General features: G+C 35.9%; 1 protein-coding gene across 1 annotated transcript; it reads left to right on the top strand.

Annotated features, from left to right (window-relative positions):
* Positions 1-4738: 4738 nt before the first annotated feature.
* On the top strand, positions 4739-17939 carry GLRX (glutaredoxin). Its single transcript, XM_003759829.4, has 3 exons — positions 4739-5024; positions 12214-12333; positions 15696-17939. The coding sequence occupies exons 1-2, from the start codon at positions 4818-4820 to the stop codon at positions 12325-12327; spliced, it is 321 nt and encodes a 106-aa protein (XP_003759877.1). The 5' UTR covers positions 4739-4817; the 3' UTR covers positions 12328-12333; positions 15696-17939.
* The last annotated feature ends 549 nt before the right edge of the window (positions 17940-18488 follow it).

Here is an 18488-nt window from a genome sequence, read left to right as displayed (position 1 = left end):
TCTTGGAGGGAATGTGGGAAAACTGGGACACTAATAGGTTGTTGGTGGAGTTGTGAGCTGATCCAACTATTCTAGAGAGCAATTTGGAACTATGTCCATCAAATATGTCTATCAAATCGGGCATACCCTTTAATCCAGCAGTGTTTCTACTGGGCCTGTATCCCAAAGAGATCTCAAAGGAGGGAAAAGGACCCACATGTGCAAAAATGTTTGTGACAACCCTTTTTGTAGTAGCAAGAAACTGGAAACCAAGTGTATGCTCATCAATTGGAAAATGGCTGAATAAATTATGGTATATGAATGTTATATAATATTATTGTTCTGTAAGAAATAATCAGCAGAATGATTTCAGAAAAGTCTGGAGAGACTTACATGAACTGATGTTAAATGAAATGAACAGAACCAGGAGATCATTGTACATGGCAACAAGATGAAACGATGGACATGACTCTTCAACAATGAGATGATTCAGGTCAGTTCCAATGATCTTGTGATGAGGAGAGCCATCTACACATAGAGATCTGTGGGAACTGAGTGTAGATTATAACATAACATTTTTACTCTTTTTGTTGTTATTTACTTGCATTTTATTTTCTTTCTCATTTTTTTCCTTTTTTGATCTAATTTTTCTTGTGCAGCAAGATAATTGTATAAATATGTATGCTTATATTGGATTTAACATATGTGTTTTTTTACCATGTTTACTTGCCATCTAGGGGGGAGAGTGAGGGGAAGAGGAGGAAAAATTAGAACACAAGGTTTTACAAGGTTTTTCAATATTGAAAAATTATCCATGCATATTTTTTAAAAAATAATTTTAACTTTTTATTGACAGAACCCATACCTGGGTAATTTTTTTACAACATTATCCCTTGCACTCACTTCTGTTCCAACCTTTCCTCTCCTTCCCTCCACCCCCTCCCCCAGATGGCAAGCAGTCCTATACATGTTAAATATGTCACAGTATATCCTAGATACACTATATGTGTGCAGAACTAAACACTTCTCTTGTTGCACAGGAAGAATTAGATTCAGAAGGTAAAAATAACCTGGGAAGAAAAACAAAAATGCAAACAGTTTCATGCATATGTTTTAAAAATAAAAAGCTTTAAAAAAAATTTAGCTTAAAAAGGCCAATATCTCCCATTTCTTCCAGGGCCATCACCAGTCATCTTGATCTATATCTTGCCACTGAACCCAGATGGCTCTGGAGGGGAAAGTGCAGCAGGTGACCTTGTATAGCCCTCCCTCACTTAAATCCAATTCATTTGCAAGTCAAGACATCACCTTCCTGACATCATGGTCTTTTTCAAGAATGAAGGACAATCAATAACAATTCTAAGAGTAGGAATTCAAAAATATTACTGAAATTCTGGCATAAACAGGATCATTGAAGGGATTTGGCAAGTAATATTGGCAAAAAAAAATTAGCAATAATAAAACCAAGTAACTGGTATTAACAATATTCTCCTATTATTTAACATTTTTTCTGTCTTGTATTTGGGTGAACCTGAGTGTGTGTGTGTGTGTGTGTGTGTGTGTGTGCTGGAGGGCAGACCAAGAGGGAGAACCAGGGATGAAATCCAGGAGTAGGGCTGGGACAAAATATGGGGAAAAGGAGAGCTAAAGGAGCAGAATGGATGGTACTGAAACCTGAGGCCCCAGCAAGATGCTGTCCTCATTTCTAGAATCCCTAGAGCCTAGGCTGACCCTGGTAAAAGTATTCAGCTACATGGTGGACCTCAGTTTCCACAGCTATGAAAGAGAGTATTTATGAACTATCTCTAGATCTGTGATCTTATGCAATGCCTCCATCCCAAAATAACTTCACTAGGCTTGACTAAATGCCAACCATTAAAGTCACTCCTTAGAGACCTTTCGCATTGTAACTAGATAAAGATATTGTGTCACCTGGGAGGGGTAATAGTAGCTAATTAAAATATATTAGTTTCCTAGATTAGCCTAATACCATTTACTTGCCCTAGCCCAGGATAATCCTTAGGGAATGGAATACTGGGAAAGGTGGAATTGGTGAGAAGAGTAAAATCCTTCCAACGGTAACCCTGTAAAGGGATTATGTGGATGTAGATGAAAGAGCTTGAGAAGAGGTTCTTTTCTTGAGAAGAAAGAGCTAATGGAAACTTTGCTGACTGCAACTTTGCCTAAATAGTCAGTCCTGCTTCCAACTAAATCTTGAGTTTGTAGAGAGCTGAAACGATTATAAAAAACAGATTTCATTTTCTCAGGCCTGACACTACCCTATTCTCGGTAGTATGTCTACCATGATCACAGGTACCTGAGTGTGAACTGACATTTTGGTTCTGTATTCTCATCTTATGAATTGAGTTTTAATTTAAGAATTTTAATAGCAAAAGAAATCATAATAAAAAAAGCACAGTGTTTTATTGTTTGTTTTTTTTAAAGAAATTAGAACAAAAAGTCCCTTCCTGGAATTAATTTCTTTGCCTTCCCAATTAGAATATGCCAGATACAGCTACTCTGCTTTGCCAGAGATTTTCTGGGCAATTCTCTAAATGTCTCTCTTCAATGCAAAAATTTTTGAGTGAAAAGAAAACTTTACCTTGAAAAGATTTTCTTTATTGATTGTGCTGTTTATTTTAAAACAAGTTTTTACTGATGTATGTTTTATATTATCATCATTTTCCCCAGCATTCCTTCCTCCTCTTCTTCCCTCCATGAGAATTATTCCATAAAACAAATAGTATTTTTTAAGAGACAAAAAAATCAGCCTAACTGGTCAGATTATATTGTTTAATAAATCTATAGAACCTTGGAAATGTAAACAACTTCAGAGCCTTCATAGTCCTTTCTACAGCCAACTTCTACTTGAAGCATCCAGTAATAATAAATTTACTACTATTAGTCAAAGTAGGCTACTATATTTTAGGATCAGTTCTGATTATCCTGGAGTTTTTTCTTCGATGAATAGATATTTATTCACTAAAACTATATTCTTTGGAAAGAGTAGAGGAAGCCACAGTTTAGAAACTAAAACCAAAGGCTTCAATCAAACATCAATCAAGTCTACTATGTGTCAAATAGACTGGTTGGGGTGGCAGGGTTTAGACAAAGGATACCAAGAATTGGGGCCAACTTGGAAGCAGAGCTATTGCAAACAGTAACAACTCACTATCTTAAGTATTGGGCAACTAGCCCTACTCCGTCCTTTATTTTCATATTAACACTGCTTCAAGTCTTTTTTTTTTTTGGCATGAGTCCATGTATCATTTCACATTCCTTCTTTAAAGAGTCACCCCGAGTTGATTGCTGAGAATTTATTTTTGCTGAAATAATCGTGTCACAAACAGGAAAGAGGAACTGAACCATCTGTGATTACACTGATATGGGGCATTCCTGGATGAGGAAATTTCTCTCTATGATCATAGACATGCTTAGGATATTGAGAGGTTAAGGGACACAACCAAAATGCACCAGAGTTAGCAACTAAAATTACTTCATCCTGGTTCCAAGGGTAGCTTACTATACCCTACACCAAAGTTTTTTATATGGGTTAAGCCCCCATTATGGGATTATATAACTGAATGTGGAGGTCATGAAAAATTTGGCAACAATAAACGATTTCTTAAAGCTCTAAGTCTTCTAAGCATCAAATATTCTGTCAAGATTTGATATTTTATGCAAAAATAAACAAATATATCCATTAAACAAAGAGGCTATTCAAAGCAATCCAATAGATGTGATGGAAAGTGCCATCCACATCCAGAGAGAAAACTATAGAGATTGAATGTGGATCAAAGCATAGTATTTTTGCCTTTATTGTTGTTCGCTTGGTGTTTTTCTCATGGCTTTTTCTCCTTTTGATCTGATTTTTCTTGTGTAGCATGATGAATATGAAAATATATTTAGAGGAATTGCACTTGCACTTTAATCTATATCAGATTGTTTGCAGTCTTGAGGAAGGGGGGGGTGGAAAAAAAGGAGAAAAAAATTGGAACACAAGATTTTGCAAAGGTGAATTGTCAAAAACTATCTTTGTATGTATATGGAAAAATAAAATACTATTAAAAAAACAAAAATAAACAAGCACATCCATTTCACTAACATGCTAATTTGCCTTCATCCTTAATAGTAAATTCTTTGTATACTAAAGAATTCCTTTAAAATGAATTTCTTTAATTTATTATCAGTAAATGTTTCATTTGTATTCCTGATAAGGTCTAGATTTAGGGAACCAAAAGGAGATTAGGGTTTTCTCCTTCAAGGAGTTTTAGTTTCAGGGTCCCTTCTTCATTCCTATTTTATATACCTATATACAAGGGGAGGTGGCTAAAAATTTCACGGCAAAAAAAAGGGGTCTCGGGTGAAAAAAGGTTAAAAAACCCTGTCCTACATCACACTCTGCCCTACATCACACACCGACTCTTAGAAGGGGCACTTATTTAAACAAACAAGAAGACAAGGTCACCTTGGATCTCTGCTGCCACTTTGATATACCGTTTCTGCCCAGTCACCCTTATCTTTTCTTGGAAGATGATTTATTGATGATGCCCATCCCAGGAAAGGCACTGCTGACACATGACAAAATCATGCAAAAGATCACAAACATCCAATCGTTTCTCTCTGCAAGTAGAGAGCCACACAGGGATGTATGTGAGACAGGAGTCCCACCTTAAGACACTGTCTCTTTAAAAAAAAAAAGGGTAAGACTTGGTCAATGCAAACTCCTCCTCCCGGGGTGGTTCCTTTTAAGAGAAGCCGGACAGTTAAATTAAGCCCCAAGCGCAATTGCCCGGGTTTAGATATTTACTCAGTTGGAGATAAGAAAGGTTGTTAACATGGCTCAGCAGTTCGTGAATTGCAAAATCAAAGCCGATAAGGTGGTGGTCTTCATCAAACCCACCTGCCCTTACTGCAGAAAAACTGAAGAGCTTCTCAAGCAATTGCCTATTAAACCGGAGTCCTTGGAATTTGTCGACATAACAGCTAACTGTGATACAAATGCGATCCAAGACTATTTGCAACAGCTAACAGGAGCAAGAACTGTGAGTATCTGTTTTGGGAGAGTGTTGGGAGGAGGGGGGCTTTTTTCCCCCTTTAAAGTCAGGGTTTTGGGGGTGCCTAGTATATGTATCAGAAAAAGAAAAAGGGCAAAAACCCTACGTTAAAGCCTGGCTAACTCTGTCAGATAAGCTGCAAGGACATCTTGATTCCAGGCTGTCTGCTACTAAGGAGGGAGAGGAGTTATTCAGTGTCACTGTCATACTTGAATGCCTGACTTGGAACCCAGCCACCAGACCTCTCAAATCAGAGAGAAAAGAAAAGGAGATAGGTGAAAAAGCATGTCATGCAGTCCTAAGTAGGTTCAAAATAATTTGGGCAGTCACATTGACTCCAAAGGTTTCTGTGAGAATAATTTTGAAGTTGTATTGAGTCCTTTTTTCTTTCCTTTCCTTCTTTCTTTCTTTCTTTCTTTCTTTCTTTCTTTCTTTCTTTCTTTCTTTCTTTCTTTCTTTCTTTTTCTTTTTTTTTTTTTTTTTTTTAAATAAACAGTGCTAGTAAAAGATTACTTTCAAGTTAGAATGCTGCTGGGTAGAAAGAAAATCCGGAAAGATTGGGAGGAAGGAAACTGAAAAGAGATGTAAACTGTGGTTTGGCGCCTCATTTCCTCTATTCTCACTCACTAGGTGGTCTAAAAGAATTATTTCTGGTTTCTAGTTAACTACCAGGTTGAGAACACAATACTGAGAGATCTGTTGTCTGGCTGTATCTGAGCATCACAAGAAAGATATCTAAGGGAAGACAAATCACAGTATACAGAAAATGCCTAAAAAGACAGATATTAAAGCAAACCAAAGTAAAAACAAAACACTCTGACAGTATATGAAGGTGGTCTGGATTTGAGTCTTCCACTTACTATCTATATGGGTGGGTTGGGAGGTGGGTATGAGGATACAACCATAATTTAAGAAAAAAGAATTATGCATCCGGCCATAAACACAGAGAGAGAGCACAGTGACTGTCAGTTTTTGTGGGGTGGAGAGTGTGGGTGGGGTGTGATATTTTCTTAAAAAGGAAGAACATGCAGGAGCAATTTTAATATTCTGAACAGGAAGTGTATTGGGACTTGCTGCTGTGTAAGGCAGTAAGCTCCCTGTTATTGGTAATATTCAAACAGAAGCTTGGGTTCTAACTCGGGCCTTCTGACTCCAGAGCCCTTTGTGCAAGAGGGGATGAGAAGCTACCAGTCAAGCTGACCTGCTTGGCATGGATTATGGGTTAAAGGTGAACACTGTGGGTTAAAGCAGCCTTTTTGTTTCCAGGATGGAATAAGTAACAGTTCTGGGACACTCTGACTTTGTTCCTATAAGCTCACTTCAGAAATGTCTGCCAACTTTGTCCTGGAAACTACTTCATTTGGGTTTTTGAGGGTTTTTTTAAAATAATGTCTGGAGAAGTTTCTGTTACATGTCAATGAAATATGACCAGCTTCCAAAGCCTGAGTTATAAAAAGATGTGGGGCTACACAAGATGAAGAAAATTGCTTTCTCCATGAAAGATTGCTCTAGCAGACAGTTTACTTAAATCTCTAGCAGCTGACTCCAAATCTGCATATGTAATGAATGATAAATGCTCCCAGAGTTCAATAGTTTTGGTCAAAGGCAAATATATGACAAATCTTTTTATCAGTGTTACTATTTGATGATGAGCTGAAAGCCAAGAAAAGCAATGTTCAAATCCTGCTTCTTATATATTGAGTAGGCAATTCGATAAATCCAAAAAGCTGCCCATTTGTTTTGTATAGAAGAAATTTCTTCATCTGGGAACTTCCAATATCAATAAAATTATGAGTCTGGATAATTATGTGAAGTTGTAGAATGAACAAACCATCACCATTTGCTTAAAAGTCTGTAGCTGGAATCTGATCATAGTATGACAATTAAAAAAAAATACTATCGAATCACATTATGAACTTTGGGGTTCTCTAGTCATAGTTGAAACTGAGAAGAATCAATTTTTTTAAAAAGTGAGGAGAATGAAAAGAACTATTTAGGAAGATAGTTATTTCAGCAAATATTGTTTATGAATAGATTTGGAAGTCATACAAGTCAATAAATAATTGAGTTTATGGAAGCTGATGCTATCAATAAGAAAGAGAAGAAAGCCTAGGTCAGAAACCAAATGGTGATCCAATTGAGACTGGACTACATCTCATTGATGGGAACAAAAACAAGAAAGAATAATGATACAGAAGCTAAGGGAAAAGGAGATTGTTTAGGGATGGTAGTCAGTGGGGGAAGTACACTAGTATGTGAGAAAGCCAGCAGCCATTTGATTGCTAGCGAAGAATAGGACTACTCCAAACCGAATATACTGGAGAGTAATTGGAATTTTATGTGGTTCACTGACCTGCTTAGAGTTGATTGACTTGCCTGGACTGAATTTGTTGCTGCACTGGGACAGGTAAATGTATCCCTACAGTCAGCACTTCCTGTTGTGTCTCACCACTACTATGGTTGTTGGGATTGGTTACGTGTGTGTATGTATGTACATTTGTTATTGGCTGCCTTGTTTCTTGTTTTTTTTTTTGTTTGTTTGTTTTTGGTTACTCTGAAATCTTATTTTATCTGCTATATGTACTTTTTTTTAGTATTGGGTTTTGTTTCTAGACAAAGATAAGCTGATTTGTATTGCATTGTGTATAAGTGTTTATTATAATTGAATGACTCATACTATGGGGATGAAGAAAGGGGAATCTCTGAATATATTACCTTACAGATTTAAAAAGGAAGTTATATTGAAGATATCTCTTTTCTGCCTCATCACTTCCTTGTTTTGCTCCCTCCTGTATTTTCACAATTGTTTTTCTTATTCTTCCACAAAAGTAAAGAAGCAGCAATAATCCAAATCAACAAGGATTTATTGAGCATATATTATGCACCAAGAACAATCTAACGTGGCTGGAATATAGAAGCAAAGTTAATGTAAATTCATTCTGGGGTCAGATTGGGAAGGACCAAATGCCAAACAGAAAAGTTTGTATTTTATACTAGAAACAATTCATGAGCAAAAGAGTGACATGGTCAGACTGGTGTTTTTAGGAATATCACTTTGGCAGCTGTGTAGATGGATTGAAAAGGGACAAGTCTAAGGTAAGGAGAACAATAAGCAAATTATAGCAACAATCCAGGAAAAGTTGTCAAGGACTCCAATTTAAGAGTACAATAGTATAAGTGGAGAGAAGGAACCAGAACAGATGGAGTGATCCAAAAGAAGAATATCTTAAATAAACTACTTTCTTTTTTCTTGGTCTTTTTTTGGGGGGCAAAGCTGGTTTTTTGTTTTTAACATTATCTTTTGCCCCATTTCTTCCTTCCTCTCTTTTTCCCTCCTCCTATCATAATCACAGTTTTAATAAGAAAACATGCCTTTAAGACCCAACTTGATTAAAAAAAATCACTACCAAATTGGTGACCCTGTGAATTTACTGTCAAACCCTTATTTTATGCTGCTCTTTCCTGAGTTACTAAGCTTCCAATTTCTGTTTTTTTTTTTCTTTCTCCTCAATAAAAGGAGCAGAATCTTAGAATATCTTAAAAGGATCAAGCTGCATGCACATAGCAGAGATAGATGAAATTTTTATTTCAGAGTAAAATTATTACATCTACTTATAATGATTTATATGTAAAGTACATTTATAAAGAGAGGAGAAATTATAATAAAATTACTTAAAATAAGAACTACTCATGTCAGTTGATACAAGGGTTAGGGTGATTTTTTGGGAAATACATATATGATGATTATAATAACATTGAAGGGCATCAGATGAACTTCAGATAACTGTAGATTCAAAAGAACACATTTTTCCTCTTCTCAGTAGAGAGGTGGGGAGCTACCATTTGAGAGATGCAGAGTAGTGCATAGGATGTCAACACCATCCTTTTTTTTTGGTTTAATTTTGATGAACATTTTGTCACAAAACAGGATTTTGTGGAGAGATATATTGGGAAATGATTATGTTACTTTAAAAAGATTTTTCTTGGAAAAAAAAGAACTTTTGGGGCTGTGAAATTGTGGGGCTAGTCTCTAGTGTAGGAGTCATCCTCCTCTAACATTACCACATTATCCATGCTGTATTTGTTTCTTCATCACTCTGCTTTGTGTTTAACACCCTCCCAACAGGAAAATTATTATCACCTCCTGTTTGGAAGCTCCCATATTCTTCTATTATTTAAAATGCTCTCTTTTGTAACTGTGGTTTAGCTCAGAGGCAATGTCATAAAATTGTGGATGGTCTCCATTCATTAAAAGTTTAGTGTTGGAGTTGAGGCTATAAGTATTCCTGTCTACCCACTGGTATGTAGCTAAGGTGAAGAATGACCTTTATCCCTAGTATGTCTTTTTCTTTATTTAATTGATTCTGATTGTAGTTGATTAATTTTGCCCAAGTCATAATTTTGTCTCTGAACTTAGTTCAGAAACTCAATTGTCTAGTAATGATTTAAATTTAGAAATTGAGTTTTCCTGCTAATCACTATGCTATTCGTGTTCCAAGGAAATCTGTTAATCTTTGAGGGATGCAGATGGACACCAGGGAGTCCATTCTAGTATCTTTAGTATCCTTCAAGGATGTCTGCTTTGTTATCCAAAGAAATCTAGTCGACTATCTCTAGTCTTCCAGATAAACTCAAATAATGACTAATTCTTACTCACAGGAGGGAAGGATGGGATTATTGTTTGCTCCTCGTTCCCAATTTCTAACCAGTCATATTGTCTCCTACCCCTTAACTCTGTAACCAGTTTTATGGATTTTTGCCATTCGTGAGGTTGAGCTCTTTTAATCAATCATAATTTGTTTCTTAACTACAATCTCACTCTTTGTTCTGTCCTCTCCAAGATTATAAAAAAGAGCTGGCCCCCAGGAGATCTTAACTGGGGAAGTTGAGATAATATTTATTGGTAAAATTTGTGCTTTATTAATAGATTGATCATGATGGGATTTTGTGTACTAGTTTACCTAATTTTAACTTTTACACCAATTTTTACTATATAAGTTCCACTGACTTAAAGGTGAGACTAAAGAGAGATTAAAGGTTACTTTTCAGATAGAAAATATTTAGACTGAGCAATTTTCCAAGTGTATTTCTAGACATAATTTTTTTTCCTTCCTTTTTTTTTTTAATTATTATGGCTTTTTATTTACAAGATATATGCATGGGTAATTTTACAGGATTGACAATTGCCAAACCTTTTGTTTCAATTTTTCCCCTCTTTCCCCCCATCCCCTCCCCCAGATGGCAGATTGAGTGCTAGCCTGAGAGAGGAAGACTTCTGTATAAATCTTGCTTCACAGACACACACACACACACACACACACACACAATCACATAGCAAATCTACAATTCTTCAAGATTTATCTGCTAAGATAGTTGTTTGCATCTGCCTTAGAAAAGGGAGTAAAGAAAAAGGGAAAGATGTTCCTAAGCTGGCAGAATCACAAGCTCAGCCCTTTTTAATTTTATTACTATTATTTTCTGTATTGTACAATATATTGTATTATATACAATGTTATGTTTATTCTATAATATGTGATGATATATAAATATATTAAAATAAGTGTTTATTACTGCTGTTCATTAACTCTCTTTTACTCTTGAGGAAACAGTTCTCAAATAGCTGTAAACATAAAATGGACAGTTTATTTACCTGGGATTGTATGTGTGTAGGTGGAAACCCCAAAAGAGAAGGACTTGAATTCCAAATCTTCCCTCTACAAGACCAGCACTCTTCTAATATTAGAGAAAAGATACTAAATTAATCTTGTTTTGTTCAGACATCTAAGAAGTAGAGATTAGTAGAATGAAATTACTTTTTGAAAGAAACTCTGTTGCTATGGTTTTGCTTTAGTTACTAAGCAACAGTAACAGGCAATTTGAAACATGCTAAACAAAAATTCTTATTGATACTTCTTTATATTCAGTACAATTTCACTATCCCTCAGACCTAACACCTTTTCCTCCTTGCACGGAACATCACTTTGAAAAAAATATGTACTGAAATGAGCTTTAAGGCAAAAATTCTCACATTTGCAATATGCAGAAAGTTACTCTTGTGACAAACTATAGTTATGTCTATAAATACATGTGAATATGCATACACACACACGCGTGTGTGTGTATGTGTTATGGGCCAGAACTTGAAACAAGGTGCTAAGTCAGTGGAAATGATAGACAATGGTTATTTAGCATGATGCTTAACAGTTCTCTAGTTCAGTACAGGTACTTAGTACTTACTATAGTTCTACAAGATTCACACCTTTGATAAGAGAGCAGACAAGCTCAGCCAGAATCAGAACTAGGGAAGAAAGAGACCGTGGTGGGGTCCTCCTGCCTCCCCCACAGAAACCAAAACACATTCAGGAGAACCTCAAGAAGCTGGAAGAAGCAGAGAAGACAAAGGACTGGCCACTGGAGCTTAATCTCTCTGAACCAAGAAGAGAGATAGGTCTCTAAGAAAGCTAATTGGGCCCCAGGACAAGACTTTGAAAGAGACAATAAAGGATTTGGACTTTAACCCCTGGCTGCACTTGTGATTATACTGAATATTGAACTGAAACGAAGGCTGCACCCAGAGACCTCAAGAAAACCCCAACAAGAGAAGATTACATGCTTTCCATCTTAGGGAGAGGGTGGAGGGAGGGAGGGGAAAAATTGGAACAGAAGTGAGTGCAAGGGATAATGTTGTAAAAAATTACCCTGGCATGGGTTCTGTCAATAAAAAGTTATTTAATAAAAAAAAAAAAAGATTACATTTTAGAGAAGAATATTACATGTGTGTGCTGCTGATGTTCAGTTGTCTTTTCAGTTAGGTCCAATTCTTTGTGACTTCATTTGGGATTTTCTTAGGAAAGAATGGTTTGCCATTTCTTTGTCTGATTCATATTACAGATGAGAAAACTGAGGCAAACAGGGTTAAATGACTTGTCCAATATCACTTAGTTAGCAAGTATCTAAAGCTAGATTTAAACTCTAAGATAAGTCTACCTGATTCCAACCCTATTGCTCTGTCCAGTATGTGTGTGTGTGTGAGTGTACATGAACACAGATGTTTGTGGGATTATGAAGCGTTCTTCAGTTATGGACATATATTAATACTGAACAAAAAAAGTCATTAAAAAAATCTAATCATAATTTAAGCCCTTTACATCTGTCTGTGCTTTTTTTTTTCTTTCAGGTGCCTCGGGTTTTTATTGGTAAAGTTTGTATTGGTGGATGCTCAGATCTTGTAGCCCTGGAACAGAATGGCCAATTGCTACAAAAGCTTCAACAAATTGGAGTGTTACAATAACTTCCAGTAAGTAGCAGGCATCACAGAAGTTAAAAGGTTCTTGGAAAAGTTAAGAGAATAGGAATTCCTTGTCTTGTTTATTGTGCCTTGTATAATCTTTCTGGCTAAGGGGAAAAGAAGGCCAACCAGCTATGAGTAGTTTGGACATCTGGGTATGAAATATTCAGTGATGTTAGTCATCTGGAACTTTTCCATTTTACAGAGTGAGTCACACTGGGGCTTTTTTTCATCTAGTAAATAGGCTTATATTTTGTCACTATTTGTTGTTCAATAATGTACAATTCTCCATGACCCTATCCGAAGTTTTCCAGTTTTCCTTCTGCAATTCATTTTACTGAGACAAATGGGGTTAAGCGATTTGCTCAGGATCCCACAGCTAAGAAGTGTACTAGACTAGATTTGCATTCAGATGAGTCGTTTTGACTTCAAACCCAGTACTCTGTCCACTTTACCATCTATCTGCTTTGTCACCCTTTTAGTTGACTCCAAGAACAGAGGTGAACCGGAAAAAGATACCTATTTACAAGGATCTCAAGGATAGAAACTGGTTGAATAAACAAATTTACTGGTGTACTAAGAATTAATAGCCAGACAGTTCCTGCCCTCAAAGAGTTTATATTTCAATTGGAGAAGACGAGGCATAGGGAAATAGTGTCCTTTGGGAAGTTAAGGAAGAGATAAATGTAACCCCTATAAATTAACATAATCTTTCAAATAGCAATAGTAGTATTGATTATGTTTCCAGAACTGGAAAGAGAGGGAACATCTGGTATCACAAAGGTAGAGAACTGGCCCTGAAGTTAGGAGAACCTGAGTTCAAATGTGGTCTCACACACTTAACACTTATAGCTGCCATGGGCAAGTCACTAAACCCCAAATGCCTCACACAAAAAAAAAAAAAAAAATGGAAAAAGAGCCAGGAGGAGGCAGAAAGGGCAAATTTATGGTAGCTAGTTTCTAAGGAGAAATTATCTGGGGCTGACTATTAGATTAGACTATTAAATTAGAAATAGATGACTGTTTCTGACCAAAGATTACTAGAAGATAGTGGATTGCAAAGTGAAGCAGGACTGAAGCCTGTTTGAACTTTTTAGAAAGGAAGTTTTGATCCCATAACTTGTTCAACAGTATGGCTCCTGACTTTTCTGTTACTCTTATGAAAATAAGACTATTGGGGCAAGTAGATGGGACAATGGATAGAGAACCAACCCTGAAGTCAGGAGGACCTGAGTTCAAGTCTGGTCTCACAACACTTCCTGGCTATGTGATCCTGGACAAGTCACTTAACCCCAATTGCCTCAGCAAACAAACAAACAAACAAATAAAAATGCAAATGTTTCCACTTACCAGTATGCTTACTCAAGCATTGTTTTATAATGCTGATGTGAACATGTGATCACTGTGTTTAGACTTACAGAAATTGTGTAATCTGGGGATGGAGCTGAATAGCTTTTTATTAAAAACAAAACAAACAAACAAACAAAAAAAAAAACATGAGGCGCAGGTGGATGGTGCAGTTAGAGCACTGATTCTAGAATCGGGAGGATCTGGGTTCATATTTGACCTTAGACACTAATTGTGATTGAGCAAATTGCTTAAGGCAAATTGACTCCAAAAAAAAAAAAAAAAAAAAAGGAAGTGATACTAAATCACTGACTAAATGAGAGAAATAAAGCAAAGGCAATACCAAGAATTGGTAATAGACTGCAAAAATACCATAAAATATTACTATGAGCCAAAGCAATAATAAAATACAGTGATTCATTTACTTAGCACTGATAATAGTGGAAAGAACCCTGAATTTGTCAGAGGTCCTGATATTAATCCTAAGTCTGCCTATACGTGAACTTGTGCGATCTTGGATAAGTCACTTGACAAAAAATTGTTCATATAATTGTTAACATAATGACAGGAAATTGTTAGTACCAAATGAAATATTAACTATCACTACCTCTTAATGATCCTAGAAATGTAAGAATTCCAGTAATGCCCTTGCATTCCTACCCTTAAGATAGGATATGGTTCAAGTCAACCTAATGGACTCTAAGTCACACACTAGGATTTTATCATGTAAATAAAGCCAAATTGAGCTAGACCAGTTTCCCAAGTGACTCCTAATGTCTTTGCCCTCCTCCATTGGGATTCATGGCATGAAGGACAAAATGGCCAGAATGAGTGGTTTTCCTTGCTTGGATTACTGAGGGTAAGCTGGCTATCTAATGTACCTCCCTCCCCTCTTTGCCCCTAAAGGCATAAGAACATTTTACTTTTTTTCTTTTCAATAGTATTTTATTTTTCCAAATACATGCAAAGATAGTTTTCAACATTCGCCTTTGCAAAATCTGGTGTTTCAAATTTTTCTCCCTACCCCACCCCCACTTCCCTAGACATATAGGTTAAATATGTGCAATTCTTTTAAACATTTTCCATATTCATCATTCTACACAAGAAAATCAGATTGGGGAGGGGAGGACAGGAAAAGGGCGGGGCTAAAGGGGGGGCACAACCAAGTAAACAAACAACAAAAAAAGTTTCTTTCTATGGATGAGAATAGCATTTTCCATCACAAGTCTACTGGAATAGCCTTGAATTACCTCATTGTTGAAAAGAGCCAAGACCATCATAGATGATTGTCACATTATCTTTTGCCGGACAATGAAGAATCTTTTACTGTGAGTCAGATGGTGGGACATCCCTCAGGGTAGCTACTGGGGTAGTCATCTCAACTAAAAGCACTTTATTCCTTCACTTTTGATTTATTTCAGGACTTGACACACTTAACCTTGTTGTGCCTCAGTTTTTTCTGTAAGATGAAGCAGGGGTTGGAATAGAGTACCTCTAAAAGACTTTTTGCACTCTAGATCTGGGCTCTTGAGTGCTTTCCTCACAACAACATTGAAATAGAGTTGGGACTTCAGAGACTGTAATCCAACTAATATATATATTTCACAGACTATATATACATATATATATATATATGTATTTTCTTTTATGTAGACAAATTGTATATGTCTATACAGACACTGATTCACACAAGTATATGTGCAGAAGTAAATATGTGTGTGTGTAGGGGAGTAGAGTCCCTCTTTAGCTTTTTATACTTTCTTTTATATAATGTTCTAGCTAGAAGCTAGTTGCAGAAGTCATCTAAGCTTGCTCACTTTGCAAATGAGGAAAGAGGCCTACGGAACTGAAAATTCTTTTTCAGTATCACACACCAGTGTTTTGATGGCATATTATTTAGTTATCTTCTATAATAGATCATGTTTGAATCTCATGCATTAATATTCTAGAGAGGAGGGGAAAAGATGTTTGGGGGGGGGAAGTTGCCTTTTAAAAAATAATCTTATTTCTTTGTTTTACTGCAGGACACTTGGAAAATGGAATCTTCTATGATGTGCTGGAATACATACCTATTTTGCCTCTCTTTCAGTGCCTCCTATCCTGCAAGAATATTTTATTTTAATTTCTAAAATGTCAAACCAGAAAAGTTTTTCCCTCTTCTGGAGATGTTACTTCTGTTATCTTTCACATTTCCAAATGATCTAGGATATTATAACTTCTTAGTGCAATATAAGAAACACTAAACTCACCCCAAATCCCATGGGAGAACTTCAAAACATGTTACTCCAATCCAATATTTTTTTCAATCCTCATTTTACTCCAATGCCATAGAAATGCTTGTTTTATTCCAGTTAAATCAGCTAGCTTCTAAAGGCTTTTACCAGGTTCTGATTTGGGATTGAGTGAGTTTAAGATCAGAGCTCTATAGTTTGGGAGTTGGAAGAAGCCTCAGAGATTTAAATAACAGGATGAAAGATGTTCTTGAAAGCTTTCTCCTGCTGTTCCTTACTTTTTCTTTCCATCTGCTAGGGTTCCCAGACTCTCTTTACATACATTTAGGGTTGGAAAAAGGGATCTGAGAGACCATCTGCTCTATCCCACTCACTTCATAGATGAGTACTGGGAACAGATCAACTTGTACCATTCAGAAAACCTGATTTCTGCAACTAAGTCCTTTTGGAAGTTGAGAATCTTTTAACTTAAAATTTAGCTTTTGTTCTAGCATTAACAAGCACTGATACTAGTCACAATTCTCAGGAAAGTGGTTTCATTTCCTAGAACTTCTTGTTCTACAGTTGCTTCATTGGTGCTTCAAATTTTTATCAGGTTTTTAAAATCATGATCATAATATATAATGTAGAAGGTAAATCAAATGTATAACATAATCATAAGCAAAAGTTATGTGTAATTCAAATGAATAACATAATTATAAGCAAATGAAGTCATATATGATTCAAATGTATAATTTATAATCACAAGTAAATGAAATTATGTATAATTTCAGTGGGTACCAACTAAAATAGTAGCTTTAGGTTTATAATAATCATGAAATAAAAGATATTGAATACATTGTCTTGGTTACATTCTATTGAATAATGCCTTTTTTCAATACCACACAGAAAAGAAAAAGAACTGCGGGCCAGAGAGTTTAGGAAACTCATCCAATAGTGGAATAAGAATAAAACTAGAGAAATAAAATAATAACCAAACCTCCAGTGAACTCATAGCCTTAAGAAAGATATTAAAATCAGGCTCAAATAGCTTTTTTCACCATCTTTTTGGCCAGTTTCTACTAACCATTTACTTTTCTCACAAACAATCCACATTACAGCTTTTCCTCAGAATACAAAGTAGTCTGTAAGTAATGTGCAAACTTAAGAGCCACCTGTGACTAAGGGCCCTGCAACCCATTTCTATGTGCAACCAGAAATCTAGACCTCTGGCATTGATTTGCTTTACTTTAATGCCTGGGAATCTAGGAGATGCCTGAGACTAGGACTTGATGAAAATTTCTTGCACTTACCTCACAATAGTTAATAGTAGATCTTATGATGTATTTTGACTAGTCCAGCCTTAATTAGGCATTTTCAAAAGACAATCATCTACACCATTCTAAAAGGAGTGTTGTCTTCAAGAGAAGAATATACAGATTATACTTTGGCCACAAGTCAGATCAATTAATACAATTTTTAAAAAATAAATAAAATGCTGGTCAGGTAATAGCAGTTCTTTTTAAAACTGATATTTCCTGATTTTTCAGTGACTCCTTGGGCACTTTGGACAGAGCTGGGGGTGGGGAGGGAGGGAAGCAAAAGCAGCAGCAACAAGACCAATGAAAATACAAGTTTTATATAGTGGCAGCTCCCACTGACATTTCATTCCAAGTGTTTCTTTGCATTTAGGAACTCTGGAGGGGAAAAGCCTTTTTTCCCCCCTCCTTCAGTAGCTTTGCATTCTTCTGGTGTTTTTACAGCTTGGCTGTCTTCTCCTTTGCCTAATAATGGTGTTTAGAATTCTTTGCATACAGGAATCTTTCCTTCTGCGGGTTTGTTTAAGTTGGGAATATTATTTTTCATTTACACCTTTATGGATTGGATACTAAGCTTGATCGAAAGGCTATAGCACAAGGGAGATACTGGATGCTTCCTTGTAACTAGCCTTTGCACTGTATGTGATGTATGTAAGAATATATCATACAGGATATTAAAAATCTATGCAAATGATGTATACCATCATGCTAATAATAAATTTTAATTGATATAAAAGTTTGTCTGTCAAATTTTTCGTCTTTTTTGACTCATGGACCCTGTAGTATTATGGGAGAAATAACTTCAACTGAGTTAATTTGGTAGGTTACTGCTACTGATAAACCTATCACAGTGCAGAAATTTCCAAATTTAAAAACCAAGATTTACTGTGATTAAGCACAGGCTCAGAAGGAATAAAATCCCAGAGAAAGATTGGAATTCTCTAGAATTTTATAATCAAAAATTACATCAGAGTATAATTTTTCACATTCAGGAACAGTTAATGTAATCTCATTAAGGAAATAGACATAGTTAAACAGACATAGGTAAACTAAATCTGGTTACAGATTAAATGATATTTAAATGATCCACAAAGGGTTAATTGAGAGGGAACATTTACATGCTTCAAAGATAACTACAGATTCAGAGCCAATTGGAATCCTTCCTCCAGTAAGGCAAGTCAAATTACTTCAGGAAGACTTTATTTCCTTTTTGGCTTCTTGTTTAAGGAATGTTTGAGGCCTTGAGTAAATTTACACATGTTACGAAACAGGTTTCAGTCAATTCAAT

Source organism: Sarcophilus harrisii, chromosome 1 (assembly GCF_902635505.1).
Source record: "Sarcophilus harrisii chromosome 1, mSarHar1.11, whole genome shotgun sequence".
Taxonomy (NCBI): Eukaryota; Metazoa; Chordata; class Mammalia; order Dasyuromorphia; family Dasyuridae; genus Sarcophilus; species Sarcophilus harrisii.
This window is presented reverse-complemented; position numbering and strand designations above follow the sequence as displayed.